Source organism: Trypanosoma grayi (assembly GCF_000691245.1).
Source record: "Trypanosoma grayi strain ANR4 Tgr_81_V1, whole genome shotgun sequence".
Lineage (NCBI taxonomy): Eukaryota > Euglenozoa > Kinetoplastea > Trypanosomatida > Trypanosomatidae > Trypanosoma > Trypanosoma grayi.
Genome location: NW_008825700.1, coordinates 1 through 24115, shown reverse-complemented (window position 1 = coordinate 24115; position 24115 = coordinate 1). Strand labels below are relative to the sequence as shown.

The 24115-nt window shown below is 52.3% G+C and overlaps 14 protein-coding genes across 14 annotated transcripts; all 14 read left to right on the top strand.

Annotated features, from left to right (window-relative positions):
* Positions 1–54: 54 nt before the first annotated feature.
* On the top strand, positions 55–2817 carry DQ04_00811130 (putative cAMP phosphodiesterase A; the record flags this gene model as incomplete). The annotated part of the gene is made up of 1 exon (XM_009309749.1): positions 55–2817. The coding sequence occupies one exon, from the start codon at positions 55–57 to the stop codon at positions 2815–2817; it is 2763 nt and encodes a 920-aa protein (XP_009308024.1).
* Positions 2818–3109: 292 nt separating this feature from the next.
* Positions 3110–4189, top strand: DQ04_00811120 (hypothetical protein; the record flags this gene model as incomplete). Its single annotated transcript, XM_009309748.1, has 1 exon — positions 3110–4189. The coding sequence occupies one exon, from the start codon at positions 3110–3112 to the stop codon at positions 4187–4189; it is 1080 nt and encodes a 359-aa protein (XP_009308023.1).
* Positions 4190–4798: 609 nt separating this feature from the next.
* On the top strand, positions 4799–7789 carry DQ04_00811110 (hypothetical protein; the record flags this gene model as incomplete). Its single annotated transcript, XM_009309747.1, has 1 exon — positions 4799–7789. One exon carries the CDS (start codon positions 4799–4801, stop codon positions 7787–7789), a length of 2991 nt encoding a protein of 996 aa, XP_009308022.1.
* Positions 7790–8105: 316 nt separating this feature from the next.
* DQ04_00811100 (parallel beta-helix repeat-containing protein) lies at positions 8106–8918 on the top strand (the record flags this gene model as incomplete). Its single annotated transcript, XM_009309746.1, has 1 exon — positions 8106–8918. One exon carries the CDS (start codon positions 8106–8108, stop codon positions 8916–8918), a length of 813 nt encoding a protein of 270 aa, XP_009308021.1.
* A 370-nt stretch (positions 8919–9288) lies between these two features.
* On the top strand, positions 9289–10347 carry DQ04_00811090 (putative protein kinase, putative,serine/threonine protein kinase; the record flags this gene model as incomplete). The annotated part of the gene is made up of 1 exon (XM_009309745.1): positions 9289–10347. One exon carries the CDS (start codon positions 9289–9291, stop codon positions 10345–10347), a length of 1059 nt encoding a protein of 352 aa, XP_009308020.1.
* A 336-nt stretch (positions 10348–10683) lies between these two features.
* Positions 10684–11799, top strand: DQ04_00811080 (hypothetical protein; the record flags this gene model as incomplete). The annotated part of the gene is made up of 1 exon (XM_009309744.1): positions 10684–11799. The coding sequence occupies one exon, from the start codon at positions 10684–10686 to the stop codon at positions 11797–11799; it is 1116 nt and encodes a 371-aa protein (XP_009308019.1).
* A 236-nt stretch (positions 11800–12035) lies between these two features.
* On the top strand, positions 12036–13025 carry DQ04_00811070 (actin-like protein; the record flags this gene model as incomplete). Its single annotated transcript, XM_009309743.1, has 1 exon — positions 12036–13025. One exon carries the CDS (start codon positions 12036–12038, stop codon positions 13023–13025), a length of 990 nt encoding a protein of 329 aa, XP_009308018.1.
* Positions 13026–13903: 878 nt separating this feature from the next.
* DQ04_00811060 (tetratricopeptidedomain 26) lies at positions 13904–15604 on the top strand (the record flags this gene model as incomplete). Its single annotated transcript, XM_009309742.1, has 1 exon — positions 13904–15604. One exon carries the CDS (start codon positions 13904–13906, stop codon positions 15602–15604), a length of 1701 nt encoding a protein of 566 aa, XP_009308017.1.
* A 502-nt stretch (positions 15605–16106) lies between these two features.
* Positions 16107–16706, top strand: DQ04_00811050 (hypothetical protein; the record flags this gene model as incomplete). The annotated part of the gene is made up of 1 exon (XM_009309741.1): positions 16107–16706. The coding sequence occupies one exon, from the start codon at positions 16107–16109 to the stop codon at positions 16704–16706; it is 600 nt and encodes a 199-aa protein (XP_009308016.1).
* Positions 16707–16957: 251 nt separating this feature from the next.
* DQ04_00811040 (putative mitochondrial carrier protein) lies at positions 16958–17827 on the top strand (the record flags this gene model as incomplete). Its single annotated transcript, XM_009309740.1, has 1 exon — positions 16958–17827. One exon carries the CDS (start codon positions 16958–16960, stop codon positions 17825–17827), a length of 870 nt encoding a protein of 289 aa, XP_009308015.1.
* A 446-nt stretch (positions 17828–18273) lies between these two features.
* Positions 18274–18858, top strand: DQ04_00811030 (hypothetical protein; the record flags this gene model as incomplete). The annotated part of the gene is made up of 1 exon (XM_009309739.1): positions 18274–18858. One exon carries the CDS (start codon positions 18274–18276, stop codon positions 18856–18858), a length of 585 nt encoding a protein of 194 aa, XP_009308014.1.
* Positions 18859–19065: 207 nt separating this feature from the next.
* Positions 19066–20046, top strand: DQ04_00811020 (putative inosine-adenosine-guanosine-nucleoside hydrolase; the record flags this gene model as incomplete). The annotated part of the gene is made up of 1 exon (XM_009309738.1): positions 19066–20046. One exon carries the CDS (start codon positions 19066–19068, stop codon positions 20044–20046), a length of 981 nt encoding a protein of 326 aa, XP_009308013.1.
* A 417-nt stretch (positions 20047–20463) lies between these two features.
* DQ04_00811010 (putative ribonuclease inhibitor-like protein) lies at positions 20464–22698 on the top strand (the record flags this gene model as incomplete). The annotated part of the gene is made up of 1 exon (XM_009309737.1): positions 20464–22698. One exon carries the CDS (start codon positions 20464–20466, stop codon positions 22696–22698), a length of 2235 nt encoding a protein of 744 aa, XP_009308012.1.
* A 310-nt stretch (positions 22699–23008) lies between these two features.
* DQ04_00811000 (hypothetical protein) lies at positions 23009–23809 on the top strand (the record flags this gene model as incomplete). The annotated part of the gene is made up of 1 exon (XM_009309736.1): positions 23009–23809. One exon carries the CDS (start codon positions 23009–23011, stop codon positions 23807–23809), a length of 801 nt encoding a protein of 266 aa, XP_009308011.1.
* Positions 23810–24115: the final 306 nt, after the last annotated feature.

Sequence of the window (24115 nt, the reverse complement as noted above, 5' to 3'; positions counted from 1 at the left end):
TCTTTCCTGTCTTGCTTCTTCTGCTTGAGCAGGCAACGATACCCAGTCATTGCCATGCCAGAGGCTCCCAGCTATCCGGTGCCGCGGAGCCGGTGGGTCGAGAGGAGCGACAGCTGTGCGACGTGCGGGAAGAAGTTCACCTTTTTCACCTCCAAGACAAACTGCCCGTGCTGCGGCAAGCTCTGCTGCTCCGACTGCGTGCAGGCGGAGTGCGCCATCGCATCGGACACTGCCGCTGCGAAGGTATGCATTGATTGTTTCTCCATGCTCCAGAGCAGCCAGAGCAGCAGACAGGTGAGTGCGGAGCCTTCGCGTGATGGGTGCAATGTGGCCGCAACGACCCGCACTCCTGCCTGGGAGAATGAGCATAAGGCATGCAACGTGTCATTGCCCTTTAGCGAAGCCGGAAACACTGCGAACCGAGATGGTGCGGCGGCAGTGGTGGCGGTGGGGGAATGTTCTGCCTCTCCAAGCTTTCACGAGCATGTGAATGAGCTGCTAAAGAAGTCGGAGTCCTTGCGGGAGGAGAATAGCGTGTGGCTCACAAAAGTCAGAGAGCAGAAGTTGCAGATTGTGACCCTTCGCGAAGAGCGCGACCGTGCTCTTGTGGAAGTTGAGAAGAAGCAAAAATATATCAATGATGTACATGAGGAATGGAAGGATCTGAAGAAAAAACATTCCGAGACGCGTGACCAACTCAATGAATGTCGGCGGCGTCTTGAGGCTATGACGGTGGAGGCGAGTCAGAAAGCTGCTGGTTCAAATACCAATGATGAGGCATTTCAGGACTTGCAAGAGCGTATCTCAAGGTACGAAAAGGAGGTTGCGAGACTCAGCAAAATTGAACAAGGCGTCAAGCCTGATCGAACGTCTATTGACGGCGGCGCGCAGCTAACACGAAAACTACCTGTGTCGCTTGTGCAGGATACATTTCTGGATGTCGTTGCCCCGAAGCCACGCGGCTTGCTGGGCGCTGGCGTCAGCATTCGTGACTGGGGTTTTGACACCTTTGCGTTGGCGTCACGTGTTCCCTCCGTTCTGCAGACAGTGGCTGCAGAGGTCGCTGTGGCGTGGGAATTCTTTGCCACCGAGAGCGAGGCGCAGAGCTGGGCGCGACTGGCCGCCGCAGTGGAGAACAACTACAGGCCGAACCCGTATCACAACGCCGTGCACGCGGCAGACGTCCTGCAGGGCGTTTTTGCCCTCGTGACGGCGGCACAGCCGATGCTGCAGCACATGACAGATGTAGAGCGGAAGGCTGTTGCGTTCGCGGCGATGTCGCACGACGTTCGCCACCCGGGACGCACAAGCGCATTTCTGGCGGCAGTGCACGATCCAATGTGCTACCGCTTCTGCGGTCGTGGCATGCTCGAACAAATGCACGCCGCGACGGCGTTCGAGATACTTGCAGTGCCTGAGTTTGACTTCACTAGCACTATGGATGATGCATCGTTTCTGGAGTTCAAGAATATTGTGGCGCAGCTCATCTTACACACAGACATGACGCTGCACCGTGAGAGCGTGGTGCACTGGGGGACAAAGGCGGCCTCGGGTGGCTTCGACTGCACGCGCCCAGAGGACCGCGTCGACGCCCTCTCACTGCTGCTGCACGCTGCAGACATTGGCGCCACCGCACGCGGAGTGTCAGTGGCGAAGAAGTGGCAGGTTGTGATCGATGAGTTTGCTGAACAGGCGGCGGACGAGCGGCGGCGTGGGCTGCCGGTGACACCCGGCTTTGATCGACCGCAGTCCGTGGAGCGGTCGCAGATCCTGTTCCTCGATTTTTTTGTTATTCCTCTCTTTGACGTGCTGCAGCAACTATTCCCTGCTGTTCAGGAGCCGCTGCACAACCTCCGCGCACTACGTGAGGATTACGCAGCAGCAATAGGAGGTGTGGCGACGCCCTTTCCTTCACGTCTCGACTATAGGAGCCCTGATGTGAAGCTGAAGGAGATGGAGGTTTATGCCGTCGAATGTCAGAAGCGTGAGGAGGAGATTCATCGCTACTTGGAGGATATGAAAGCAGCCGGTGGAAAACTAAAGAAAAAATCGGCTGCGCTAAAAGCCAAAGAGATTGAGTTGAATGAGCAACTGCAGCTGCTGTTGGAACGGGAACATCAGCAGAAGAAAGGTTTGGAAAAGGCTGAGGAAATTGTGCACGTGGAAAAGCGTGAACTTCAGGGTATTGTTGGTACATCTGTTCCTCAAGAGGCAAATGCGGCTGGAAACGCTACTCTGGATACTTCCATAACGCAGAGAAGTGAAGCACTAGCAGCTAGAGAGAGGAGAATCCGTGAACGCGAATCTGCACTTGAGGTGAGTGCGAAGGATATTGAGCGTCGTGAGAAGAAACTAGCCACTCTCTCAGAAAGACTAGTGAAAATAGCGGAAAATGTGCACGATGAAAGGCGGCGCATTAAGCAGTTGGAGGAGTGTGAACCCACCATTTGGCGGCGCGCATCCGCTGTGCAGGAGGGGGAGGATGCTTCTGGGGCTCAAATGCGCTTACCACTCACTCAGTGGGAGGCGGAGGAACGTCTTGCACGTAAGTACAATGAGGTGGATGAGCTCCTGCTGATCGTGCGTTCTATGCGTGTAGATTGTGTCGCGCGGCGTGATAACGAGTTGCGGATGCAGCAGCTCTGCGCAACCATGGCAGAGCGGGAAGCAGCAATCTCGGAGGCCGTTGAGTTGTCGCGGCAGCGGCGGCGGCAGGTAGCGGAGGGCAGAGCCGCTCGCCCCTTGACGACGCAGCTGGATCGGTTGGAGAATGCCATCTTCCAGCTTACATCTGCCATCACATTCCTGGCGGAGTAGGGGAATCTTGTTCATTCTATGTGCCTCTGTATCCTTTTTTTTGTTCTCGCTTTTTCCGTTCTTTTTCCTTGCTGTTTCTTGCTTTCTTTGGCTTGCAAGTTTTTTCTTTGTTTTCCTTTTTCTCTTCGCCCACCTCTTTGTATGCCTGTGTGTGAGTGTCAACGATTCTTGCATGTTTGCACGCCATTGCGCTGCTGCAGTGGCGTCTCATTCGTTGTTTTCCCCCGTTTGCTGCACCTCTTTTCATCCCCTATCGTCTCCCACACTGTTCAAACCGCTAGCCCTCGTGAATATGGAGACTGACCTCGTCCGTATCTTGCAAGGCATAGACTGGGATAGCATCCGCGATGACTCTGAGGCGGCACCCGCCGCCCCCGCTCCTGCCAAGTCATCACCATTGCCGCTCAACGGTTCTATGCTGCACACCGACGTGAACGTTGCGGCGACTGGCGAGACACTCATGGAGGGGTGCGCCGCTCCGCCCGCCGCAGTGCCCGCACAGCACTTCCCGGCGATGCAGATGGCCCCACCGGGTGGTGCGTACTATGTTAACGCGGCACCATACCAGACACTAGGCATGTCGTCTGGTCCAGGCCACGGTCAGGTACCAACACAGCCAATGGTCTTTGCCCAGCCGAATGGTCAAATGGTATATATGTCGATGCCTTACTTTCAGCAGCCACCGTATCAACATAGTCCCCCACAGGAGCGTCTTTTTCCAGCAACACAGAACCCGTATTATCCCGCACCTTTTTTGCAACTCCAAGCCGACGGCCAAATAATGCCTCAAATGCCCCAACAGCAACAGTTCCGTGGACCAGCATCGCTTCAGACAAGAAACACATCTGCAGGTATGCAACAGAAGCAACAACAACAGCATCAACATCAGCAACATCAACAGCAACAGCAACAACAGCAACAGCAACATCAGCAGCAACAGCAACAGCAACAAGAAACCAACGATAATCAGAGTGGTTTCATTTACCTTGTCCCAGGAAACCCATTGCCACAAGGTGTACCATTCTTTCCTCATGGCGTGCGTCCAACTACCCAGTATACATCAGAGTGGACACGTGAGCGTATGTCTGAGCCACCAGAATACAATAGCGCCGTCTGGCAGATGCCTTCACAACTAACGGACTCCAAGAAGGGTACACCACGACAATGGGAGAAACCGACAGGAGAAGTCGTTCCATCTTGCCCTATATGCGGTCAGTCAAATTTTATTTCTGAGAACGTTCTTCGCTCTCACATGCGCGCAAAGCATGAAAACAGCGAGCCAACTCCTGCCACGGTGCAGACCGCAGACAACGTTTTGAATACCACTCCTTCGGCCACCCCAGGGGATGACGGTCACAATCCGAAAGGTTAAGCGAGTATTTTCTTTGGCGAGAAATGTTCTTCGACCTACAAATTCTCTAGGTGTGGCTTAAGTGAGGGAAAGGAAAAATAAGAACGAAACACAAAAACAAAAGCAAAAAAAAAAAGGCGGAGCAGCCGTGCCGAACAATCCTCATTGTAGCCAGGCGGTTTAATGCTCTCGTCATGGGCAATCTCGATACCTTAAAATAACAATTCACACGTGGCTATTGTTAAGTTGGTGGCGTTGAGACAAGGTGGATTTTTTCGTACCCTTCCCATCACCAATGCCCACATTTTTGCTTCTTGGTGAGGGACACGTATTTGTGCACTTTCTCTTGTACTCTAATTACACGCAACACACCGGTTGATTGATACGGTGGACATTCTCTGTGCTTGCACGAAGAACAAAAAAGATGTTGCCCCCTGGGCCAATTTCCATGATTTTATAGACGTGAGCAATGGGTGCTGTGATTCTGGCGATTTGTATCAGTTTTTGTCGCACTTTACTACGCACCTTTTTAAATGTTTTTGTTGTTGCTTCTTTCTGCTTTTTTTCTTTCCTTTTTTTGTTATGTTTGTTCCCGCTTCACTGTTCTGCGGGCGTTAGGGGACTGTCGAAATGCGGCGGCTCTTCGGGGGTCAACTTCTTGGCGTGAAGCATCGCCGACTTATCGTGGACGCTCAGGCCTTCTTCGAGCTCTACGGGCGCAGACCTGACGCGGTAGGTGTGCAGCCGTCGGGAGCGGAGTCTCCTGCTTCTTCTTGCCCTGGCGATGCTGCTGCTGCTGCTGCTGCAGGTACATCGCTAACGTGGAGGAGAGCACTCGACGAGATCTCTGCGCAGTTGTACGTGGCGCCAAATAGTGGTGTCAGTCGAGCTGCTACAAAGAAGGCGCTGGAGGCGCTGACGGCAGCGTTCGCTTTACCGCGTGACCGGCGGGCACGTTACTGTCAAGGATGTTGGGAACATGCCCTTGATGTGTGGGCTCACACGGACAAAAACGACCTCCACAGCGCCGTGCTATTGATAACGGTGTTGTTCTACAATGGAAAGTACGATCTTCTGGCGCAGCACGTGGAGAGTTGCTGGCTATCAGGGTCGCCACAACGGGTGCTCAGGAGCAGCAACATTTGTCATTCCCTTAGGTTGATGGCTGTGTACGTACTAGCTTGCTCGTTAAATGGGACGCATGTTCAGTCGGTGATGTTGCAGAAGGTGAAGGAAATCGCTGAGAGGGCTCTTCGCTGTGCCAGTGGTGAAGCAACGAAGGAGAGCGCACTCGAGTATAGGCTGCTGCTCTACGCAATGGATTGGTATTTTTTCCACACAGATGATCTTGATCTGCGGAAGCTCATCTCCTCCACGTTTAGTCCACTTACACCGTCAAAGCTACGACCGTTTTTGTTTGTCACAACGTCCCCACACCATACGAACATTGTGAGAGATATGCCTCCTGCCACTATTCTCCGAGAAGGAAAACATTGTGCGACCAATTGTGATAAGGAAGGACTGCTTCGGTTGTTTACACATTGTCGGCGACGTGAAGAGTCACAAAGTGGGTTTCGGTTGTTTCAACTCTCCACACGGTTAGGAGACATGCTATCACTCATGCCAGACACGGATTCTCGTCTACTATCGGATGTCATCACTTTCTGTGGAACCTCCCTAAGCTTTGAAGCACTCACAAAAATTGGGGCGACAAGACGCTGTCTCCCTGCTGTTCTGCAGGTCCTTGGCAGTATGGAAGGCGCAGAGGCGTACTTTGCCGCTCGACAGGTTCTTTTCCACCATGACTCCAAGGAGGCATTGACCTTTCAAGAGAAGTATGGGGATATCCTTACTGGGGATTCAAAGCTGGTGTGGCGAACTGGACTGGAGTCCATGCAGGAATGCCTTGCGCGAGGCGATATGAAGTGGCGTGGTATGTTACCATCTGTGCTGCGGCTACTGAGTGATGCCGGTGAGACTGTGAAATTTTTTCAGCTCCTGCGTGAGAGCCATCGTGAGGGCGAAGGTGCGTCCCTCATGGTAGCTTCAGCGTTGGGGCAAGCTGCACGCCGTTCTGGACAGTGGTGGCGCGCACACGATGTGCTTGACATAATTGCCGCCTGCGATCCACCGAGGACGGTGTCGGAGGATCGATTTCTCGAGGATGCCTGCCTGCAGACGTTGTACGCCTTAAGAGACGGCAAGCGATGGAAGGAGGCGCTCTCATTCTACAAGTTACTGGCACCAGCGATGCCGAAGACGGCACACAGAGTGCTTTGTTCGGTTGTCTGCGGAATGCCCGCCTCTTCCCCCTGGGAGGAGGCTCTGGCGATGGCCCAAGGTTATGGTGATGTTCCGGAAGACTTTCTCACATCGCTTCTCTGCGCAAGGGATCCAGATCGCGTTGCACATTCGCAGCGCGTAAGCGCGCGTTCTTGGCGGTACATGCTTCAAGGGTACGCCGAAGGTGGCCACTGGCGTCATGCGTTGCAGCACGTTTGCAGTCGCGAGAAGGTGAATTTTAATGCGTGGGTTGCTGTCCTTCGTGCAGCGCAGCGTACACCACTTGGCTCACTGTCGCGTGATTTTTTTGAGTTCCTTCCCGAAACAGTTTGGCGTGTCTCGGAACTATTGAGGCTTTCTGTTCTGGTTGCCGAAGGACATGGGTACCTGAAGGAGCTGCATGATGTGCTGCAGAGTCGTAAGGAAGGTTCGCTAGCGGCAGAGTATCATGCTTTGGTTCGCTTCTTGATGGATGGGCGTGCTCCACCTCGGGTAGCGAGGTTTACTGATGATTACGTCATTCACCGACTGCTCATGTCTCCTGTGTCTTCTGTGGAGTCGGTATTTATCACCGTCGCGTGGACCATGGGGGCTCGCACAGCGTTTAATAGCATACATTGTGGAGACATGAAATCCTTTATTCAGGCACGCTACAAGGTTCATCCATTATGCTTGCCTGGTCGGTGTAAAAAGGCAGAACAGGATGTCTTTACACTCCGTGCTATTCCGCCTCAGGTGCCCTCTGTGGGAGATGAAACACTTGTGGCTGTGCGAGATGACGTGATTGTGGCGTATAAGCCCCCTGGGGTGGCGACACACAGTTACGCCAGATCGGTGGCACAACGCAGTAAAACAGGTGGTATGCACTACCTTGCGTACCTGCTGACTCCGCCTTCCTGCGGCCTTGTGTTGCTCGTGGCGTCCAACATTCCCACCAAGGCGGTGTGCCTCGAGATGAAAGTGCTGCTGCGTATATGTCCCACTAGCTCAGCCTCGCCGCCGTTGATGTCCAGCGAGTTCTTTGCAGCGTATGCAATGGAGGTGGTACTGGGACCTGCGTCCGACGGCTGCGTTGTGGTAAGGGCCACTTGCTGCTCCGACTCTGATGGATTACTTGCGGGATCACTCTACCGCCTGAAGGAGAGCATTGCCGCCGGAGGTTGGGGTTTCTGGGAGGGAGACACGGGCGACAGTGATAACGGTGGCGAGTGTGTGCACCTCGCAGAGGTTGCGGTGCGCATTCACCACACGGGGTCGGAAGTGGAGCCGATGCACTTTTCTCTCTCACACCTCCCTGCGTGGTCGTTGATGACGATGGAGGAGCAGCCTTGTGTTTAACACCTGCGCCTTAAAGCCGTCTCATTGGAAGGCTTGGAGTTTTTTTTTCTTGGGAGGGGGGTGGGGGTGCGAGAAGGCATGCTCCTGAACGAGAACGAACAAAAATAAACACATTGGTGGATTTTCGTGTTGTTCTGTTTTCACATTCCACATTCACACGTACACAAAAAAAAACACGCGCCATGTGTTTGGCTACGTATCTGTCTGCTTATGTATATATATATATATAATTGGATGCACATTTTCTTTGTTTCTTCCTCTCATTTAATTTCTCATGATACCTTGCGTGAATAGCCAGAGAAGGCTATTGCCAGGCATGGAAGCCGTGACGCACACCGTAAACCCAGGGAGCGAGGGAGCGTTCAACTCTGTCACGGATGCGCTCAACGCCGCCTCCGTCGGTGACGTGGTTGCCTTGAAACCGGGCCTTTACGAGGAGTTGCTGAAGGTGTTCAAGGAGGTCACACTCGTGGCTGTACCAGATGATTCCGTCACGGAAAGTGAGGCTGTCGTTACGAATGGTGTCGTGATTGGCGCCAATGCGACGCTACAGAGGCTGCAGATTCGTGGAAGGATCGATGTCCGCAAGGGCCACGCCGTCATTGAGGACTGTGACATCCATCACGGCGCTGACGGTGTTCGTGTTGGCGAAGGTGCGAAGCTGAGCATTCGGCGTTCCCGTATTCACCACTGTGAGTCTGGCGGGGACGGGATATACTTCTCCCCCGGCTCATCCGGCGAGGTTGAGGACTGCGATATTTACGAGTGTCGTGTAAACGGCATCCACGCCAACAACGCGAGCGTGGCGGTGGGCAACAGTCGTGTTCGCGACACCATATTTGGCGTGTACTACCGGGGACAATCAACTGGGGCGGTGGAGAAAAACTCCATTGAGCATGTGCAGAAGTTCGGTATCTACGTGTCGGAGGGGAGCGACCCAGTGGTGCAGGGGAATCAGGTACGGGAGTGCGGGATTCACTGCGGCTTCGTCTCCCAGGGCGGCAAGGGGATATGGACGGAGAACGGCTTCGAGGGATCAATGCACGTACAAGGCGGCTGTGACGCCAAGTTAGGACCCAATCAAATCAGCGGCAAGCTCGACGTGGACAGCGCTCCCGTTGTGGCGTAGGCGTGTGGCCTTGGAGGATTAACCGAAGACAACGGAGCAGGAAAGAAGGATGAAAAAAAAAAAGGCTAACGTCTTACTGTGTACTCACGCCAGATGTAATCTAGTCATGAGGGAAGTGAGTACCAACGAGAAGGGACACATGTTACTTGCATCCAATGTTCAAAGCAACGAAATGGGAATCTCTCGCTTTCGACAGGAAGGCAAACACACAAAAACCAAGAACAACAGCAACAAGATAAATCGAGTGGTTGGGTTTTCTTTCTCTAACGTCAAATAATGCCCCAGAAAACACGCATATCTTTTGAAGAACACCATTGATGGTCTTGCTTTTTCTGTTTCCTCACTCTTCAATCCATACAACTTAGTTAGGATGAGTCAATCGGCGGCTGAGACAGCTGCTGCAGCTGGTCTTACTAGTCCTGCGGAAAAAGAGGATAGCCATGTGGGCCCTTTTTCTGATAGCGTAGGCATGCAGACGTACTCTCTAAATAATAGTTTGCGTGCAATGCACATCATGAGTAGACTGAACAATGAGATGAGCTCGGTGGAGGTTGCCGCTGCAGGATCCTTTGGCGTGGTGAAGAAAGGCTTGTTTGACTTTGACTGCCAGCACTACGCTGTGAAGCAAACCAAGCGAATGATCTCCGGTGAGGGGGACCTCCAACAGCGGCTGCAGGAAGTTTACGCACTGAGCGCGTGCAATCATCCCAACATCCTGCGTTACTTTGACGGATGGGTGGAAGACAAGGCCGTTTACGTTCGCACGGAGTGGCTTGCGGACGGATCTGTCGCCGACTTTGAACGTCCCCTCACAGAATCGCTGCTGCGCTCGGTTATTCACCAAATAGCCGCCGCCCTACACTGGCTATCGTGCCACCACATAACACACGGGGATGTGAAACCGGAGAACATACTGGCCTGCCGAATGGAAAATGGCACTTACACCTTTAAGCTGGCGGACTTTGGGCTGGCGCGGCCCGTCTTGGGTAATCGCCCCAACACGGAAGAGTTGTTTCGAGGAACAAATGACGACGACGGAGATCAGCGGTATCTCTGCCCCGAGGCTTTCACGCTCTGCCCGTTCAGCTTGCAGAGGGGAGAGGCAGATGTATATGCATTGGGTGCGAGTTGTGTGGAGCTGATGGGTGGCGATCCAGCCCTCGTCCGCAGCGGCCGGTACACGTGTGACTTCGACTCGTACACTCGAGAGATGCAGCAGCTGGTGCGTGGAATGACAAAGAGTGATTCAAAGGAACGTCCTAACGCCTTCACCGTGGCGTTGCTCACCCTTGATCCTGAAATTCAGTCCTCTGAGGAGTTCTCGCAGGGCTGCGCGGAACTCGAACAACTTCGTGAGTCCGTGACGGCGCTTGAGAGGGAACTGGACGCGCTAGAGATGGCCATGGGCGAGACAAGTGATGGCGAATAGAACGCATACTTGTTTTCCCTTTTCTTCTATCTTTTTTTTTTCTGATTTATCTAGCTTTGGCGCAAAGCGAAACGGTTTACGAGTTAGTCTTTCGTTGACAGCTTTTGTCTTGCTGAGAGTTGTGTTTCCCCTTGAACCACGAAGTGCATCAAAACAAAAAAAAGCCCATTGTTGCCTCCATTGCACATTTTCACATTGCATATATGACCCGCTTCTGATGTCATTGTTTGCTGTTGCGTTTGCTTTTTTCGGTAGTTAATTTTTTTTTTTTTCCTCTGGAAAAAAAGAATAGTGTNTATATATATATATATACTATTTGTGGTATAGTTCACTATTATGTTGAGCGACGTGGTGTACGCTGAGTCGTGCGGTCAGAAGTACAAGCTGCAGGTGCTTTCCGACTTCCGCACCTTTAAGGAGTTTGCGCTGTCAACGGACGCCTGGACGACGTACTACTCCGATGCGGTTATCAAAGTGGAGTCAAAGCCGCCAACTGTAGGGGCATCGGGGCTCAACATTGTCCGTGTTCGTCGTGAGATGAAAGGCATTCCGTGTGAGGATCTCTACGACAACTTGCACGACGCCAAGTACCGTGAGAGCTGGGATGAAAACATGATTGAGGGGTACAACATTGTAAAGCTGAATCCACACAACGATATTGGGTACTACTCAGCGAAGTTTCCATGGCCGCTTAAGAATCGAGACTTTTGTAATATGCGCTCTTGGATGGAGTTCACGAACGGAGAATACATAATCTTCAACCACTCCGTCACACACCTGGAGTGCCCAGAAAAAAAGAGCTTTATTCGGGCTAAATCTATCCTCACCGGATACCTGATTCAGCCGCTGGGTACTGACGGATGTGTGCTGACCTACATCACGCATAGTGACCCATGTGGGTCTATTCCACACGCGGTTATCAACTTTACCGTCACACGGCTCGTGCCAAAGGTGATGAATCAATGTGAGAAATGCTCCAAAGACTATCCAGCGTTTGTAACGAAGAATCACACCGTACCGCGTGACCAGTTACCGTGGCGCACAACAAAAATGAACTGGAATAGTACGTTCAACTTCCCCAGTGAAGAGCTGGCCGCCAGTGCTGCTGCTGCTGCTGAAGAACTAGCCCTAAACCAAGAAGAAGGCCAGACGATGGACGATAAAGGACATGAAAATAATGGTCGAGGGGCATCTCTTCCGAATGGAACACCACCACAGGCGGCCATCACAACGTCTGCTCCTAGAATGACTGAATCCTTTTCGCTTGTGCCGGTAGCACCCAATCGTAGAGATGATACAATTGCCGTCCAACAGTATAGGGCACTCATGCATGACGCTATGAATACCGTAGATAGAACATTCTTACAAGACGGTAGAACACCTGCCTTTGCTGATTACTTAACACGGCTCGCGTTTATTATAGATGGTATTAGGCAAACCACTCCACATTGATGCATCTGGAAATAAGGCATTTTTTCAACCATCTAATTGAGGTGCTTGTACATGTTTGTTTTTGTGCTTCTGTATTTGACTGCATCTGTGTGTCTGAGATGACGCTATCTATGATGTTGAAAATAGAAATGACCTTTCTCAAGACCTTCAGTCAGTAATTTGGACCATGCTCTATTTGATGTATGACCTCTCCTTACCTCTTCCATCATTTTTGCACTGCAGCCGTAGAGCCACACATGGACACCACCTTTGTTGTGGACTATGGATCCCACACGGTGAAGCACACATGCTTTTCCAAATCTGACAAATCTTCGGCGTTCGATGTTAGCCCCAACGAGGTGCCTAGCCGTGCGTACGTCGACGACACCCTAGACGTGGCCCTCCTAGGTAAGCATCTTGCGGAACTTCTTTCCGACGCCTGCCCCGAAGACTCTGGACTGACGCTTGCATTGCTGGTCGACGCCCTGCTCCCGCAGTGGAAGCGGGAGCTTGTGCTTAAGTGCTGCATCGAGCATCTGGACGCAAAGCAGGTGTTTCTGGGAAATGTGGCAGCCACCGCTCTCTTTTCGGTCGCGGAGACAACGGGCATCGGCGTTGACATTGGGTACCGTGGCGTGCGCATCGTCCCAGTAGTAAACGGCGTCGCACGCACGTCTCTCTGCGCCGATGTGCCGTTGGTAGGGGCGCGGCAAACGGACAATGTGTTGCGCCGCCACATCCCGCAGGCGGAAGAGGCGCTCCTTCAGATGCTGAAGGCGACTGCCTGTTTCATTGGTGACGAGGCACCGGCGTTACCGCAGCAACTGATGTTGCCCGACGGAAGCAGTCTGCCTTTTCCGCTTAGCACTTCCACATGCCGGGAGGCGGGCGAGGCGTTGCTGTTTCATGCTCCTCACATTCGCGCCCCGGACGTGCTTCAGCACACGTACCAGAAGTGTCTACTTGAGCTGCCTTCTTTGAAGCACTGGGTGCTCTTTGGTGGCGCTTCGTCTATCACAGGGACACGGGAGGCGCTTCGTGGCGCAATGAACCGTGTCGTGGCGCCCTTGCAGGGTGCCACTCCTCCGCAGCTACTGCATGTGAAGTCGCCAATGCAGGCGGCACTCTCAGGTGGCGTTATTGTCTCACAGCTGAGCAGTTTTAAGAGCATGTGCGTCAGCGCAGCGGAGTACGCCGAAGAGGGACCTCACCGTTGTATTCATCTCAAGACAGTCGACGAGAGGTGAGCGATTGTATGGGGCTGGTCGAGGGAATTCTCCCGCATCTCTGATGTCCAGTATTGTCATTGCTGTCGCTGCAGCTCTTGTTTTTTTTGACGCTATTACGGTTTTCACCACATCCTGTTGGCGTGTCCTCTTCCATTCTCTTTTTTTCTTTCGATCATGGTTCTATTTTCTAATGAAATTTTTCAAAAAAGGAATAGGTGGGGGTGAGCCGAATAGACTGCGTGAATGCAGTGTTTACGTTTTCTGTCTGCGTAGGTGACGGTTTGAAACATACAAGAGGAGAGAGATGAGAGTATTTCGTAGGGCGCAGCGCCGCCTCCATGCGCGGTATGAGCTTATGCGAGCCAGGCTGACAATGCGGGGGATTGCCGATCACGAACTCATCGGCCGCTACTGCGGTCTGGCGCTCATACCCTTCACGCTGTACGTCTGTTGTGGCATGATGCAAGGTTACTCGACGGGCCGTGTGAGGAATTCTCTGAACAAGCGTGATCCGTGAGGCGGGCGCTGCTTATATGCTAGCAGCTTTGTTTTCTTTTGCTCTTGTCTCTGCTGCTGCTTCACCACCTCCGGAGTGGTGCCTTGAGTTCTGAGGAAATAGGGATGCAAGGAAGAGTGGGCAACCAAGACGATAAAAAGTCTTGCCTTTTTTTTATTATTATTGTTCTTCTTCATGGTTTGCGTGTTTCTATTCTTTCTTTAAGCCCCGACCCGGAAGTCGAAGCAGCCGACGGAGGGAATATACTGAACGGCGACAAGAAAAAGGGAAATAGAACTAATACACAGACAACTCCGACAATACAAATAGAAAGAGCACAATCCCCTGCGAGGACACTAAAAAAAAAAAAAAGAAAAGAAAAACAAAACAAATTGTACATATGTTGTCGACGAGCGGGCGAGTAAAGCGCAAAAATGCCGCGCCGCTGCAGAAGCTTAGCCAGACAAAAGCATCAGTGGTGGACCAGCTGGAGGAGGCGCTGCAGGCACGTGACTTCTCCAAGGCCACAACGATGCTGGAGTTCTACAAGACAACAAATCAGCCGGTCGGTGACCTCTCCATCAACCCATGGCTGGCTTACAGTGCGTTCCACATGAATGATGTGGTCAAAGCACTCGACGTGTATAAGGAACTACTGTCGCTCGAAAACTGCGACCCGATGCACCACATCCACATGGGGTGCTGCCACTTCGTCAACGGGTCCTACAAGGAGGCCGAGGAGTGTGCACTGAAGGGGCCAGATTGCTCGTTGCAGACACGTCTGCTGTTTCACCTTGCACAGAAGACATATGACGAAGGTAAGTTGTTGAGTTACCACCAGAAGCTGAAGGACACAGTTGAGGATCAACTGTCGTTGGCGGCGGTGCACTACTACCGCGGCCACTTCCAAGAAGCCATTGATGTCTACAAGCGTATTCTGCTGGAGACGCGCGAGTATCTGGCGCTGAACGTATATGTCGCAATGTGCTACTACAAGATGGATTACTATGATGTTAGCCTTGAGGTACTGAATGTGTACCTGCAATCGCATAGCAACAGCGCCACGGCGATCAACTTGAAGGCGTGCAACCACTATCGTCTCTACAACGGCAAGGCTGCGGAGGCGGAGTTACGTGTGCTGATCGACCTGCAACGTTCAACTTACAACGTTGAGAACGATATTGTAAAGCACAATCTAGTCGTTTTCCGCAACGGCGAGGACGCGCTACAGGCGTTGCCGCCACTTCTCAATGTTGTGCCCGAGGCGCGCCTCAATCTCGTCATTTATCACCTGCGCCATGACCAGTACGAGGAGGCGTACGAGTTGATCAAAGACCTCGAGCCTGTCGCGTCCCCGGAGTACATTTTAAAGGGTGTTGTCAATGCCTTCATTGGGCAAAAGCTCGAGTCGGAGGAGCACCTCAAGGTGACGCGCGAGTACTTCAACCTTATTGGCACTGCGCAGTCAGAGTGCGATACGATCCCGGGGCGGCAGTGTATGGCGTCGTACTTCTTCCTGTTGCGCGACTTCCCGAATGTGCTGTTGTACCTGCGCTCTATTAAACCGTACTTCATGAACGATGATACCTTTCTCTACTTGTACGGTATCGCCTGCGCAGGGACTGGAAACTTCGCTGAGGCGGAGGAGTCCCTCACAGCGGTGCGCTCTGAGAAGGTGAAGGCGGAGTTCAGCTACACAAGCTGGCTGATGCGATCTCACATCATGAACAAACATGCTAAGCGGGCATGGGATATTTACCTCAAGATGGAAACAAGCGCCGAGTCATTCAACATCCTTCAGCTGATGGCAAATGACTGCTATAAGGTGTGCGCCTTCTACTACGCTGCAAAGGCTTTTGATGTGCTGGAGCGCCTCGACAATGCTCCAGAGTACATTGAGGGCAAAAAAGGCGCTTGTATTGGCGTCTTTCAGCAGGTGTTCGCAAACCAAGAGCCTGCGGATTCGCTCTTTGATGTGATGAAGATGCTCGAGTCGAGTGTGCAGCAGCATGTCAATGAGCCGCAGGTCGCCCAACAGTTCGAGAGCATACTGAAGGTGATGAAGGACTGGGTGAAGGAGAGCAAGCTGAAGCGCAAGTAGCGTTGTGTAGATATTTGTGACAAACAAGAAAGGGAAGAAGAAGAAAGAGAGAGGAAAGAAAAGGAAATCAGAAATGAAAGGGAAAAAAAACACACAGAGATACAGAAGGAAGGAAGAAGAATATGAGGCGAGGAGGAAAGCAAGTGTGAACGAGTTTACACATTCGCATATGTATGGACCGCGGAAGGCAAGAGTCATTCCAATTAGATAGTCTACTACGCCCCGTTTCTCAGCTCCCCTCTCACACGTGATGGGATAGGGGAGTGGGAGGGTGGTGGCATTTGTGGTTGAGGCACGTTTTGCCTGTGTGCGTGTGCGTGTGTGTGCCATTTCCTCAATTCATAGGCGAATGCACACCAAATATAGTTAGAAGTTCCCCCTTTTGATGCTTCGTCAATGGTGCCTGGACTCTTTTGTATGCACTCCTCCTCCCTCCTCCTCCTCCTCCTCCGCCTCTTTTCCCCTCGTTGCTGTTATTCTTGTTGCTGTGGGACTTGTTTAGATGATTCGGCATGGCCCCACGGACGCGCCACCTACGCTGGAGCCGTCGGTGGAGGTGCTGCACGCCATGCACGCGCTCTACTGGCGCGGCAGCTTCCTTGGCACGTGTGTCGCAGTAGCCCCGCGCGTGCTTGTGACGGCGGGCCACCACTACAATGCTGTCAAGGACGACGTCGGCGACTTCAGCGTGCGCCAGCCAGGGAGGTGCGAAGCACGCGTCGAACACGCGGCGAAAAACGGTGCCCATGACACACTTGTGTTGTGGGTCAACACAGACCTCGACTGTGTTCTTCTTCGCGGTTTCTTGCCGCCCGTGCAGGCACGCGTTGCCACAGTGTGGCTATCGACGAAGTGGCCGCACGAAACGGTCGTGTCACCAGGTGTCGTGATTGAGAGTGACATGTGCAATTGCGTCGCACGTGGGACTGTTAGCACCAGTGGCTCCAGCGGGGCTCCGGTGATTGATTACTTTGGCGATCACGTAGTGGGCATGCATCTCACCTCGAATACACGTGACGGCTCACGGGTGTCGGGGTTCCTGCCAGCCCGAAAGATTGTGTCGATTCTTGCCGACATGGACGTCAAGAGTCGCTTGGTGTGAAGCTGTGGTGCTGTGAAGAGAACTCTGGGAACCTGTGACTCGATTTTCTTTTAATGAAGAGAGAAATCCTGTGACGGATGTACCGTGCATGTGCACGTGTTTGTATCGGTATATTTGATTTTTGGGTTTGTGGCTTTCTCTTTTTCCCTTTCTTCACACACACGTACACTTTTTATTACTCTTTTGAGGGTCGTTCTTAGTGTTAGTGTGAGCCAAATTTCTTGTTTTGTTTTTCTGTGCGTAGTGATCGAATGTCGGCGGATAATACCCCCGTGATGTATGCTGACGACGTGCCTGTCGCGAGCCACTTCTACTTAAGTCCCGTAGAGCTAGTCTCTGGGAGTGTCGCTGGCTTCGTTGAACACTTCGCCATGTTTCCCTTCGACACCGTCAAGACACGCGTGCAGAGCGGGTGCTCATCAAATATTGTCTCAGCGATGCGGTGCATGTGGCGAACAGAGCGGCTCACACATTTCTACCGTGGATTTTTTCCTGTCATTGTTTCTGCGGTCCCGTCACATGGTGTATACTTCGGTATGTACGAGGCAGCGAAACGTGTGTTCGGGGAAGAGTCTAATGCGGAAATTGTGGCCTCGGCAAGCTGTGCTGTTGCGGCTCATGACACCATAGCCACGCCATTCGATGTTGTGAAGCAGCGGATGCAGATGGATGGGAATAGGCAGTTCAGGTCCTCACTCCAGTGCTGCAGGCAGATTATGGCAGAGGACGGCACCCGGGCCTTCTTTCTATCGCTCCCTACAACGATCGCAATGAATGTGCCACATTTTGCGACATATTGGATGGTCTACGAAGGCTTCCTGGCGCACTTGGGTGGCGAGCGGCGCGACAAGGAGAACGAACTGGCGGTGGACTACGTTGTGGCCGGCCTACTGGCCGGGACGGCAGCCTCCTTCATATCCTCTCCGTTTGATGTTGTCAAGACGCAGCTGCAGTTGGGTCACGAGAGGAACTTTGCGACGGCCTTCCGTAATATTCTGTGCCGCCGGGGCATCGGCGGTTTGTTTGCTGGTGTCTCTGCAAGAATAATGTGCACGGCCCCTTCCGGGGCGTTGACAATGATCACATACGAAATGACAAAAAAGTTTCTGATGGGTTTATAATAACTCTCTCTCTCTCTCTATATATATATATATATATTTATATATCACAACAACAACAACAACAAAGCTGTGCTATTCTCACAAGGCACTAAAGAGAAGAGGCCTCTCTCACGATTGACGTGGAGAAAAAAAAAGGTGAACACTATTCTCTTGCAACGCAAATAATATTTCTGGTGGGAAGAAAAAAGGTTCGCTTCCTTGAGGGGCTGTACAGTGAGCAGTTAATAGGTAAAAAAAAAACACCTTTTTCTATAAATACACGCCGTGGAGTGTGATGAAGGACCGCTTCTTTTTTGGGTTCAGTGAAGGAATGTGGCAATGTTGAGAGGGGATATTTTTTTGATACTGGGTGCATGTAGCGCCCTCATGTCCTTTTGGATCGTTATGTTTCTCTCCCTCTCACTTCCCCATCTATGTGTGTGTGTGTGCGCGCGCGCGTAGCCACGATGAGTGGCTCCCAAGCACTTAGACGTCTCTTGTATATCGACACAGAAGAGGGATCTGTTGCGCGCCGTGGTTACCACTATGAAGGAACGTACGAGCCACTGTTGCGCTCCACAACACTTGAGCAGCCAGCGGCGGTGTTGCCACGCAGTGGATTTCGCCTTTCCTGTGCTTGTCTAGCGGGATGCCTCCTTGGGTGTCTGACGATGAAAGCGCGAAACATGGAGAGGTGGTGGCTTGGCCTTTTCTTTATGTGCGGTATGTACTACAACGCAGTGAAGGCTCATAAAGTAAACAATGGTCTTGTCGGCCACCAAAGTGGTTTCTTTGCGGCTGGAATGGGTGTCTTAGGATGCGGCAGCCGGTTAGTGGTTCGTGCTGGAAGTAGGAGAAACAATGTGCGGCTTCTTTCGTTGTTCTCTGCGCTGATGTGGTACGAAGTTGGAAGGTACCACCTGTGGGCAGAGCATGTGTCTGAGTTCCGACGTGAGGTGACACCGGAGCGCACGTACAATCTACTGACGGAGTACGTCCCACAGGGGATTGACACGGTATTTCTTCCTTATCGCTCTGTGTCATCGCGGTGACGCATACATTCCATCTGTATTGCTGCTGTTGTTGTTGTTGTTTGTTATTGATACAATGTGAGGGGTGGGCTACCTTCTGGATGTAGTTTCTCTTTAGTGCTGAACGCAGCAACTCGCTCTTCTATTGCCCCCGATTTCCCTTTCCTCATGCCGTTTCCCTTATACCCACCGCCCTGTCACAGCTGTAGCCGTAAAGAAAAGCACATAATGCCCAAAGCGGTTATTCTAGACCACGACGGTGGCCATGATGACATGGTTGCTTTGTCGCTGCTCCTCACCAACCCGGAGAAAGTGCGCCTGATCGGCTGCATATGCACGGATGCCGATTGCCTTGTTGAGGATGCATTCAATGTTACCGGCAAGCTTATGTGCCTCATCCACAACCACACGAATGTGCCGCTGTTCCCCATCGGTAAGTCATCATTTAAGGGTGTGAACCCATTTCCGTCACTGTGGCGTTGCCACTCAAAGAACATGGACGACATGCCGTCTCTAAATATCCCTGCACAGACTGCCCTGTGGGATAAGGTCAAGCCAGAAAATGAGAATTTTGTCGGTGAGGAACTGCTCGCAGACCTTGTGATGAATTCCAAGGAGAAGGTGACCATTTGTGTCACAGGTCCTCTGTCCAATGTTGCGTGGTGCATTGAAAAGTATGGAGAAAGGTTTACCGATAATGTGGAGGAGTGCGTCATCATGGGTGGCGCTGTCGATGTTGGGGGTAACGTCTTTGAGTCAAATACGGACGGCACGGCAGAGTGGAATATCTATTGGGACCCGCCAGCGGCCAAGAAGGTGCTCGGCTGCCCGCACATGCGCAACATACTGTTTTCCCTTGATTCAACCAATCACGTGCCTATCAATTCGAGTGTTGTGCAGCGCTTCGGGGCCCAAAATGAGTTCCTGCTTTCCCAGTTTGTGGGAGCTGCTTGGGCTATGTGCACGCACTACGAAATAATTCGTCCAGGAGACGGCTACTTCGCGTGGGATGTTCTTACAGCTGCGTACACACTTGACAGCAGTCTGGCAGAAGTGGAGCCCATTGCGTTGGAGGTGGAGGCTGATAAGACAGAGAGCGAGGGCCGCACGTACCGCTCCTCCCAAGCGGGCCATTGCACGTATGTCGCGAATAAGGTGAAGCAAGATGTGTTTTACGAGATGGTATTATCGAGTATGCGTGCTTGCTAAAAACAAACAAACTATATACGGTAATGAAAACGAAGGAAAACAAAAGTGGGGTATGGGTGGGTGATAGGTGGGTGATGGGGTGGCAAAATAATAGATGGCTTTTTTTTTTGTATTGTTGGCTTTTATTAGTCACAGAAAACGAAGAAGAAAACGTAAGTGCCAACGCACATATTTATGGGCCATAATGTTGACCTGGGCCCCGCGCGTGCTGTTGCGTGATCTGTTGTTGAAACTAAAACGAGAAATTTGGTCAAATTTTTGTTCAATGCGAGTAATACACCCTTACGCAAACAGGCATTTATGCCCATGTGGGTGAGTGCTGACTGAGGCCCAATATCTGTAATTGTGTGGCATTCTTGATATTCCTCCTTGTGCTTTTCTTTCCCTTTTCGTAATCCCTCTCTGAAAGAGGGAGGAATGACCGAAGTAAATGTTTCCTTGGGGTCGCTTCAGGCATTTGCGCCGTCCGAATCGCAATCTTTGAAGGAGCAAGAGGATGCCACCATGTGCTTCGATGAGTCCCACGCATACTTGTTCAAGTACAAGACAAAGGGAAGGAGGACGTTCCTACAGGATCAAACAACCGCGGCCACACGGTTGCCGCGAATTCTTCCAAAAGGTCTTCCGTATGCCGCTAACTTTGTTTCTTTTGATGAACTTGTGCAGCGTGGTATTCTGCAGTGCTCCAGCCAGGACGAGGTGGATTTCTCCGTCGATGACCTCCGGCTGCTGTACGAAGCCAAGTGTCTGGATCAAGAGTTACCTCCGTCGTGGGAGCGTGAGATGCGCTTTATGGAGCTGATCAGTGCCAACTGTACAGGCAACTTCTTCTGCCTGAAGGAGAGTGGGTTCGGCCCGATGTGTGCTGAGGCGGTGGCGCATATCTTGTCGTCAAATAAAAAGTACATCATTCTTGACCTCAGCGGCAATCGTTTGAGAGATGAAGGGGCTTGCTCCATTGCGAAACTCATTAGTGTCAACAGGACCCTTGTTCACATTGGTCTCCGTTCTAATGACATTGGACATATTGGTGGTGTGGCATTAGCGAAGGCATTGCTTGAAAACAACACAGTCGTTTCACTTGATGTGGGTGCGCATTCTGGTATCAACGGGAATCACATTGCCATGGAAGGAGCAGAGGCAATTGGTACCATGCTGCGCGCCAATAAGGTGCTTTCCCATCTGAACCTCAGCAGCAATGGATTAGGTGCCGCCGGTATTTCCTTCATCGCGCAGGGTCTCGAGGGGAACTGTAGTCTGACACATTTGGACGTTTCCATTAATGGGTTGGGCTACGCGGGGTCAAAGGTCCTCTCCCCTGTGCTTGAGACTTCCTGTATCACGCACCTCTCACTGCAGCGGAACAGCCTCACCGACAAGGGTGGGTTGGTGCTCTTCCGTGCGATTTCCAATGCCATCAGCAACGGAGAGGACAGGATCGAGTTTCTTAATCTCGAAACCAACGACCTCGGGGAGAAGACCGCTGCTGAGATGCAGAGGGTGCTAGCCGCATCTTCTGCTATGAAGCAACTGCGCATCTCCTCCAACAACTTTGGTGCCTCATCCAAGTATATTATGGATGGTGTAGCGGAGAGCAAAAGTCTGCGCTCGCTACACATGGCGTTCTGCGAGATCCGCGAGACGGATGGAGCACCATTTGGAAATGCACTGACGGTCAACTCCACCCTACAGGTGCTAGACCTCTCGAACAATAAGCTCAAGGACGCCGCTGCAAAATGCATCGCCGAGGCAATGAAGACGAATGAGGGGCTGGTGTCACTGAATTTGTCCTGCAACAAGATCGCCGATGAGGGTGGAAAGGCAATTGCGCTCTTTTTGAAGAGCAACCGTACCCTTCGGGATCTCAACCTGCGTCGAAACTCCATGTCTAATGTAACGGGTGAGCTGCTGGACGAGCAGCTGCGTGGGAACTTTACATTAGAAAAGATGGATGTGACTTTCAATGATTTCCGCTACAAGTGCCTCATTGGCAACCGCGCGACACTCACACGCAACGCGAAGAAGAACAAGACGCTCGTGGTGCCGAAGCTGCGGGCAGAGATTGATGGCCTGGCCTCCAAGGAGAAGGAGCTCTCTCAGGCAGAGGATGAGATCGAAATGGAGCGGCGCATCATCAAGGACCGAAGTGAACAGCTGCTGCGGCGCAACGAGGAGGCACGCGTCGCGTTCGAGAAGACACGGCGGGAAATAGTGGACCTGGAAAAGAATCTTGTGGCTGTGTCTGGGCGCTCGGAGTCCGCACAGGAAGTCCTGAACCGCACCGAGGAGTATGTGTGCAATGAAATGGCCAACCTGACTGCGCGAAAGTCAAACATGGAGGCACGCGTCCAACAGGAGAAGGATCGCGTGGACCGGATGCAGCGCGAGATGGAGCGCATGCGCCGGCAGCTGAGGCAGCTGGAGGAGGCCGAGGCCACGAAGTACAAGCCACTATTCATGGAGTACAGCATCGCCGAGGCAGACAGGGACCGTGAGGCGAAGGAGTGCAGGTACGAGGCCGACAAACTCGCCGCCCTCGAGCTGCAAAGGAAAGAGCTTGAGAAGAAGATGGGCCTCTCGCTTCCCACGGCGGGCGGCGCCGCGGCTGCGTCGAGACAGAAGCAACAACAGCAGCAGAAAAAAAAGAGGTAGACATGTAAGCGTGGAAAAAAAAGGCATGCATGTGCTGTTGTTGTTGTTGTTGGTGCATGCAGCATCATTGTATTCATGTATTGTACCAGAATCACCACTGTCACCCCGAAGTGACCAGTTACCCCTTTCGATTTATGTTTCTGTTGCTAGTGTTGTTGTGGTTGTTGTTGCTGCTTTAAAGTGTAGCGTTGTCTCTGCCTTTTTGTTTCCCTTTCGTTCCTTTTGCGCACCCTTCCACACTTGTGGCTTAGAGCAAGGAGGGGTGGGGACAAGACGGGAAGAAAGCGATTTGCGATAGCAAAAATCTGCGATGCCACAAGCTCTACCTCGTACATTAGAGGCAGGAAAGAAAAGATGCCCAAAGTGGGACGATGTGACGCCCAGTAGCGGTGCTGCTGCTGTTGTTGTTCCTCGCGTCCATCACATTCCTCACCGTCCTCGTAGCTGCTTCGAGGGAAGCCGCGTCAGCAGGGCTCTCTTCACACTGTGGTGCAGGCTGCTTGAAAGCTACCAGTCCGCCGCCTATGACGACGCGTGTCCCTTTCTTGTCGGCCACCAGCACTCGCCGAGGGCAAGTGCCGGTGCTGCGTGGGGGGCAGCCGACGATGCGCGGTGGCAAAGCATGTTTGGACCGCGTGCCTCCGCAGAGGCCTTGATATTTCATCTATATTACGGCTTCATCGACGTGGACACCGCTGGGTGGGTGATTGCATTCTGCATCATCGACAATCTGCAGCTGCAGCACATTGTCCGCAAAAAAATGCAGCAGCTTGCCGGTTCGGCGGGAGATTTGCCTTTCCTCTTTCATCTCGGCAATAGCTGGCGGAACCTCTTCGTTGCGTACTGCTTAGCGCTGAAGTGGCACCTTGACTACAACATCACCATTAATGACGTGGTGAATTTACTCCCACACACGTCACAGAATCGCCCGTACCTGTGCATGACATGTGCGATGACGGAGCGGCAGATGCTGCATCACCTGGACTACAATGTCACGGTTCGTCCGGGGCAATTGCTGCAGCTATTGGACAACTTTCTCATGTTCGATGAGCGGGAGTGTGTCATGGAGGCCCTTGTCAGCGGCTGTGCGCCGAGGTGCTGCGTTTTTTAGCCCCCACAGACACACACTGTGTGGGTGTGCTCACCTCTGTTGCAGTGTTGCTTCTGCTTCCTGTTTTCGGTTCATCTATTATTTATTTTTCGTTGTTGCGTGTCACGTGGCTTTTTTTATTATTGGTTTTGGTGGTGGTAGTGGTGGTGGTGGTGGGGGCTTTCTTTTGTGTTGTGCTTTTAAATTGTTTTCGTTGCCGTCTGTTTCCGTCTCGCGGCATCGCTGACGGTCGCTGGGGAACCCGCCAAACGATGGCTCCGCTGCGTTGTGGTCACAGCACCCCGACACCAAGTCATGGGTGCGTGT